This window comes from Phaethon lepturus, unplaced genomic scaffold, assembly GCF_000687285.1.
Source record: "Phaethon lepturus isolate BGI_N335 unplaced genomic scaffold, ASM68728v1 scaffold15750, whole genome shotgun sequence".
NCBI classification, from domain to species: Eukaryota; Metazoa; Chordata; class Aves; order Phaethontiformes; family Phaethontidae; genus Phaethon; species Phaethon lepturus.
The window spans coordinates 9364-17120 of NW_010511308.1; the positions used below are offsets into that span (position 1 = coordinate 9364).

The window sequence follows — 7757 nt, forward strand, 5'->3', positions numbered from 1 at the left end:
CTGGCTGAGAAAGAGCTGATGCACATAAGGGTGCTACAGCAGACCTTTTGAATGGGCTTCAAATTTAGCTTAATACCTCGTACCCATTAAACTTACTCTTAACTACAAGTAAATTCTTTGCTTAACTAGTCATTCCAAAAAATATCCTTGATATTCTCAGCAGCAGGTAGTTTTGTTGTGCTTTTGAAGGGGAATAAAGAAAAATTAAAAAGCTGAACTTTCAGTTTCAACTTTGCATATATTAAATAATTTGTGATGCTTTTGGTAAGTACAAGCAGCTTATTGCATAGAGCCACAGATTTTTGGTGCACCAGGCACAGTTTCTGTACCAGATTAGGCAGTCCGTGCCTATAATGTTTTACGTTTGCTGTGTTCAATCCGCAGACTCTACAGAGGAAAACAATTTACACAAGGACCTACTGACTTCAATGCTTATTCTGCTCCTGGTCTTCATCATTTTCATTCTGTTGGCTGGCTATTTTTTCAGGTAGGTCTGTGTGGAGCTCTGCATGCAGAACTAGCTCGGTCTTGTTTCGATATGATCTAACAAGGAAATGAAACGCGTACTTATGGTAAGGCAGGAGCCTCCATCGCGGCGTAGAGGAGGGTGCGCGGCGGTGGTGGCTCTTGTGCTGAAGATGAACAGAAAGAGTTCCTCCAGAATTACGTGGTTGGTAAAGACTGCTTTGGGAGAATGCTTGTTTCCTCTCAGTGTAGTTCCTCAGGTAGACCTGGTGTGTGTATTTCAGGTTCAGAAGACATAGGAAAGCTGTTGTGAACTCTGGGGACAAAAAGATGCCAAATGGGATCTTAGAAGAACAAGGTATGGAGAGATTTGCTTTCCTTCTCACTGTGAATTTTGTTTGTGTACGCACACGCTCATTTGCTAATTAAGAATTCAGCTTTTCAGTTGTTGGCTTTTTATTTACAATATAAGTTACAGGATTGCTATTAAAGAGAAAACAGGTTTTTTTTTTTTAAAAAAGGTCTGTATTTAAGTATGTGTCTATATAATCTTAACTTCCAGTTGTTGGTTTTAAAGAATTTTCACTTTTAAGTTAGGATTCAGCAAATGTTTCTTTGTAAATATTTCTCATGCTCTTTATATGTGTTTTATTAGAATGCTAGCTGAAAGCCAGGTTTCTGGCACTGTGATCTTTGTATTTAGAGAAAGAATTGCAATATTTCTTCTTAAAAGGGGAAAGAAAAGGGTCCTTAACTCGTCGTGAAATTATGGGCTGGTTCCTGAGCGTAAAGAGAAACCAGGAAGGGGATGAGACAGGGCAGTATTGTAAGCCAGCGGCACTAAAATGAAACACTCTCAGGAGCTGAAGATGTTTTCCACTGGCTTTTTCAGTGTGCTGAGTTTCTTTCCGTCAGCGGCGAGCCCTTCGAGTGGGTTGCTCTGTGGGGCTCAGCTCAAACCTAGCAAACATGGAACGGGCTGTTCATTTCTGGCTTACAAATTATTTTCGCCATAACAAAGAGAGAAACTTAATGATAAAAAGAATTACATCTTTCTGCCAGTTCCACATCGCTACGTATGAACTGAAGAGCGGGTTAACAAACACGGTGGCAGTCACAGAGAAAGCCAAACCTCTAAATATACCCGGCAGCTTCCTGTTCGGTCGGTGCCCGTGCACAGGAGCCCCGGCGAGTGTGGTTTGGGGATCCCCGTGGTGGCCCGGCACCGGGTAGCACCCTTGGGCGATGAATGGTTAATGCAGCCACCGGTGAGGTTTAGTTTGCAAGTGGAAATCACCCTGTCGTTATCAGAGCGTAGGGAAGTGGTCTGCCTTTCTGTTTGCCTTTGGTCGTAAATAAAACGTGTCTTCACCAAACCGTGGGCTTCATCCTTCCCCTTCTTCCAGCCGTCCTGCCGGGTGGCCTGCGGGGATGCTCATTTCAGTTGCCAGGTGGCCAGTTGTGCTCCTGAGAGGCTGCGAAGGCAGCAGGTGAAGGAGTCCTGGGGCTTTATTTCGCGAAGCGAGACGAGATCTGGGTGGCAAGAAGCACCGCAGCAATCCCCGCGCCAAACGTGCTGCCGCAGAGCGATTGCGTGCCGGGGCTGGGCTGATGCTGGCGTGATCTGGGGCAACGGAGAGCAGCAGCAGCAGCTCATCTTGGGTGCCGAGTTTCTGTTACCTGCCAAGTTAAAGATGAATTAATCTAGCAGCATCTCTTTGGTGATAGATGCTAAAAGCTGTCCCTGCAGTCCCTGCCCTGTGGCAGAGCAGCTCTGGGTTGATATGCTCTTTGTCAGCAGAAGGAACTTTCTCTTTTTCTAAATAAAACTTAGTCACATTTTAATCTGGTGTAAATACAGAAGTCGTTAATTTTACTAATAGTGGTTCTACTTGAATTTATTATGTTCTCAAGGCAACCACTTGGCCTGTGGTTTTGGGTTTTTATTTCATTTTAATCAGCTTTATCACCAACTGAAGCCTCATGCGAGAAGTATGTTTTGGCATCTTCCAGCATAAAAATTAATTTGTAGCTGGAAATGGCTTGTTATCTGTTGCCCTGGACATGCCTTTAACACGTACTTTCCTTGTACTGACAGAACAGCAACGGGTGATGCTGCTCAGTAGGTCTCCCTCGGGCCCAAAGAAGTATTTCCCTATTCCAGTAGAAAATCTTGAAGAGGAAATACGGATGCGATCAGCAGACGAAGGGAAGCTCTTCCGGGAGGAGTTTAATGTAAGTTCTCGGGCGTGGAGTGGACGGCTGCACAGCGAAAACCGGGGGGCAAATCAAAACATCTGCAAGTGTTAATTCTTTTAAAAGTGTCTGGTGCACGAAGCTGGTATCTCAGAGCCTTGGCACTTGTTGTGCGAGCGTGCTCGTAACCCTTTATCTGGACAAAATCTGGAACGTTAACTGCTTTATGATCCGGTGATGCCAAATTGGTTATATATAAACTGTTTGACACTTGCTAGTATTTAAAGGAGGTCTATAGTGTTTTCCTGAAAGCTGGAGGAGAGGAAGACTGAATGTGAATCTCTTCAGCATTGGTTTTCTTGGTGGTGGTGGAGGGTTTTTTGGGGAGTCTGAGTGTTTCACTGCTATGGGAAGTACTTGGGGGAGATGACAGTGTGGCCTTTAATACTGCCGTAGTGAAGTTGGACTTTTTTTTTTGGTAATTTGGCTTTTTGCTGTTTGCCATCCCATTGCTTCCCTATTTGCAGCAACCTGTGCCCTAGCACATATGTTTCTATGAAGTATCTCAGCTTTAAGGGAATTTGTTTAAAATGTTGCCTTGGTCAGAAAGGAGATCTTACTTTCTGCTCATAACCCGAGTTTCAGTCGCATGTGGTCATATAGATCGAAGTTTGTGGCGAGCTGCTGCAAAGCTGGTTTGTACCGAGAAACCCAGCACCATGAGTCTGCTCTCACACGTCTGTGTTCGCGGGTCTTTTCCATACTTTTATTATTTCTTTTCACTTCCCTTAACAGCAGAAGCAGGTTGCACAGAGCAGCAGCTTAAATGTCAAATACAGAGTTGTCAAAGCTGATGCACGTGTTGATGAGCCAGTCTGTTAAAGTTACCTTCTTAATTGGTAGCATATTTATATCTGCAATTTGTTTGATGATATATTTAAAACACATGATTTCTTTGCCTTATCAGAGAGCAAGCATTGTGGAGATATTTATCAAAGTCAACAAAATGAATGTGAAAACTAATTTGACAAGATATGCGCTTGTGATTTTTGACTCTTCTGATTAATTCGTTCTGCAGTTAGGAGCAAAACAAGCCATCTATTTTTATTTTTAAAACCTGCTTTGCTTGGATCATTTTCTGCATCGTGCTGTGAGCATGCGAGTTTCTGTCTGCACACAAGTGCTGAGTCTGAAAACTGGGGTCCGGTGCCCGTAAGGGAGCAGTCTGAGCAATGATGGGGGGTGATGGTACAGAAAGTTTACCTGATGCTTTATGTAGTTTGTTTTTTTTCCCCCCCTGCTGTATCTCCTGTGGCTGCTTGCATGGATACATGAGCTGTTTGCTTGAGCCAGAGAGTGGAAGAAAGGCAGAAAGACAGCTGAAAATCAGAGTGATTGATACTGTAGCATAAACCAGGCAAGCTGACAAACAGGAGTCTGTTATTGCAGCACTGGAAGGAAAGGGCTTGAGCAATCGGGATTCTTCAGCACGAAGACATCTGTGTGGCAACCTCACCCTCAGACCATCCCCCAGCATCACCTCCATCCTCCCACCAGCTGAGGTTACACCTCTGCCTGCCCCTTGAAGCTGTAGCTGCCAAATCCTGCAGTTTTTGGCTGGGTCAAAGCCATCCCCTCTGTGCAAGCTGTAGGGTGGGCAAGGCTGCGGGAGCTGCTGAGCCATGGACCCTGCCTGCAGCCCGGGGCTGGGGATGCTCAGCTGATGGGGAGCTCTGCCTGCTGCGGTATTTCCTTCCCACAGCCTAATGTAACATGTCAGGGCCAAGCATCTCCAGGAACGCACATACAGGGTCTCCATTGTGAATTTGAAATGGGTTTAGGCTTAAAACCAGCGTTTCGGCAGTCCTGTGAGCCAGCGGTGGCCAGCCATGTGCACCAGCCAAAGAAGTAACGTCCCAAGTGATTTTTCTGGTGAAAAGAAAACAAAGAAAATGCCGATAGAAGAAGATACGCGGTGGATAGAAAGGATTTTTGAGGACAGTTCTCTTAGGTTTATGTGCCTAACAGTGTTCTTCAATACTTGTGATTTTATCCTTAAATAGCAGAGGCTCCTTTTACCCTCAGCTGCTTCTTTTTTTTTATTATTTGATTTCTTTGTTAGGGTAGAGCACTAGGAAGAGTGTGTTCTTTCAAAACAGAAGAAAAAGAATTAAAAAGCCCAAACAGACTCCATTCTCTATGGGCCCTTATCTCTATTTATCATCCATAACACAAGATGTGCTGGATGTTTGAAGTTGATAATGGCTGGTTTATTGCGTTCATTTTCAGTTTAATGTCTGAAAACCTTCTTCTAAGAATTTGCTTTTAAAATTTTAATTTCAACTTAAGACATCCGTGTGGTTCATGCAGTGGAAAAAAGAGAGAAGATGCACCGATGCTGGGGGAGATCGAGCCCCTCGAAAGCGTCGGAGAGGTTTTAGCATTCCTGTGAAGTGGGAGCAGATAAGACTGCGGTGGCAGCAGATGACCCAGCACCACCAAGACTTGTCAGCTCCTCGTGATGCGCGGGGTGATGGAGAGGACGTGGTGAAATACATCCTCCATGAATCACATCCTCCCCTCTGAAGATGGGTGGGAGCAGCGAAACGGGCCGTGTCCTTTCAGCAGGTCCAGGACCCGCTCCAAGCAGGGCAGCGGGACATTAGGAGGTTTCTAGGGAGATGTCAGGGCCTTGCAGGGAGCAGGGAATGGAGAGATGATTTTGCCAGGTATAATTACTTTCCATGTGTTTTTCACGTGAAGATGCAGAACTTATACGGCTGTTTATTGGGAATTTATTGCCTGACTTTCGAAGTTTGAAGAAATTGTGTTTGAAGTGCTAATGATTTCTTTTTATGCAAAACATAAATTAAGTTTCTGTGTTTTCTAAATTGTAAATGTATTTTAATTAGCAAAAACATGGTCTTCATTCAAATAAGGAATTAAGCAGTTTTCTAAAAGCAGCTTTCTTTTTCAATTCACTTTTTTTAACCTTCTCTCTCCTTTTTTTACTTACATTCACAAGTTTAAGTTATATTAAAAAAAAAACCCCACACCTAAACTCACAAATGCATGTTGCTCTTTCTTCTGTGGTGGTGGTGAGGTCCTCCCCACACTCCCCTTTTATCCTATGTCACCCTGACAACACGGGTTGCTGCTTTTAAGGGGAAATTCCAAGCCCTGCTCTCTGCCAGGTAAGTGGGGATAGTTGCTTTAAGCTGTACAGTCACTTACCATTTTTTTTCCCTTCCCCTGCAAGATTCAGAGTGGGCTGTGGGAGGTAGGAGGAGGGTGGGAGAAGGTGGTTGTGTGTTCCCAAAGCGCTGGGATTTTACCTCGGTGGGGTCCAACATGCTGTCGCTGGGTTTTTTAAGGGTTCAATACAAGAAACTTACTGCAACTCAGTTCTCACTCACAGCGTTTGCAGCGAGGGGGCAGCTGAAAGCGCAGGGCAGGAGCCTCGTGCCACGGCCCTTGGTGAAGGGTGCCTGTTCTGACCCTCCCCTTGCCCCGGGCTCTCTGCCGCAGCCTGAGCTTGGCCGCTTGGCCACGCTGGGGATATCTCCGCAGCTTCTGCCGCGGCCGCGGAGGGGCTACACCTTGGGCACCTCCTTGTTTTCATCTTCACCCTTTTCCTCTCCATTGCTTCCTTCCATTTGATTGCTCTGCAAGACTGGGGGGTATTTTTTTAAGCTTGACTAAATTCATTCACAGTCTTAGATCCTGCCGATCGTGTGCAGAATTTAACTTGTGCTCGTAGAGTGACTTTCAGCGTAAAAGAATTGGGTTGTTTTTTTTCTTCCTCTGTTTCTGCCAGTATTGGCCCCTCACCTGTGGATCTCGGCAAGACGTTTGATATTTAATGTTCTTAGCAGTGAGCTATTAACAATCAAACTCTATTCATGTTATTGAACCAACTGTTATTGCTAAAAGTAGCTGTCGGAGCCGAGCTCGAGGGAGAGGCGCATCCGCGCGGCTGGGTCACGGCGCTGTGAATCACCGCGGCAGATGGCAGCTTAAAGCAGCAGCTCGGAGTTGAACAATTTTCTAAATAACTGCGATCTCTGGTGGAAAAATTACTTATTTTTCCAAAACTGCTGAACTCATTTTCTGTAGTGAAATCTGCCAGGATGTGGTTTCCTGTTATAGAGTAATGAAAGTTATTGCAGAAGAAAATAAAATATGTTTAATTCTGTTGGATGCAAAGCAGTATGTATAAATGCAGATTTTTCCCTAAGCCATGTGCAGTCAACAGTTAGCTGTTTTCTAACACATTGACTTTCGCGTCTTTTTTTTTTTTTAGTCATTAACACCTGGATATGTGCAGGGAACATTTGAAATGGCAAATAAGGAAGAAAACAGGGAGAAAAACAGATATCCTAACATCCTGCCATGTAAGACATTACCTTTTCTTTTAAGTCGGACAATTAACTCTGGCACTGAGCGTGCTGGTAGTAGTCTTCCTTTGCTGAAAATATCCCAATAGTATAATTTCACTCATCGCAAATGTTCTTCATACGTTGTATGTGCAAAACCTGTCTTATTTTGTGGCACGTTTCTAGTATTGATCTTCTCCTGTTGGGTTTTTCTGTGGCAGTTTATCAGGTGCTGCGCTATAAAGCCTTACCTCTCACAGGGTTCTACCAAATTACGCTACATCAAGTGGATATTTTAGTGTCTCGGGTTAGTTTTGGGCAACCAAATATGGTGAAGTTTGGTCTTCCAGTATTGTAGAACTGCAGTGACGGTGACCTTCAGGTGTGGGAGCAAAGCAAGGCGTTTGTGGAGAAAGTTTCTTGATGAGAACTAGGAGCAATATGGGAGACTGCTGGTTTGAGAAGCGTGTGCTTAGCCTGGCCTCCTGCTTGCAAGAGCGTAACATATATCAGGTTGATTCATGTGCAAACGTGCTTGTAATGTGTTTTCTTCCAGATGATCACTCCAGAGTGATTTTGACCCAAATCGATGGAGTCCCACCTTCAGACTACATTAATGCATCATATATAGATGTAAGTTGACAGTCTTCCACTGTTGGCCAAACTATGAACTTTGACTGTGAATTAAATAAGTATTTTTCTGCTAGCATACATCGGCAT

The 7757-nt window shown here is 44.3% G+C and overlaps 1 protein-coding gene across 1 annotated transcript in view; it reads left to right on the forward strand.

Moving 5' to 3' along the window:
- Positions 1-638: 638 nt before the first annotated feature.
- Positions 639-7757, forward strand: part of LOC104618052 (receptor-type tyrosine-protein phosphatase epsilon) — a 29901-nt gene continuing 22782 nt past the window's right edge. Inside the window, exons 1-5 of the mRNA XM_010283553.1 lie at positions 639-670; positions 750-823; positions 2564-2700; positions 6965-7055; positions 7594-7670. Of these exons, the coding sequence (XP_010281855.1) occupies positions 639-670; positions 750-823; positions 2564-2700; positions 6965-7055; positions 7594-7670 (411 nt within the window). The remainder of the gene's footprint in view (positions 671-749; positions 824-2563; positions 2701-6964; positions 7056-7593; positions 7671-7757) is intronic.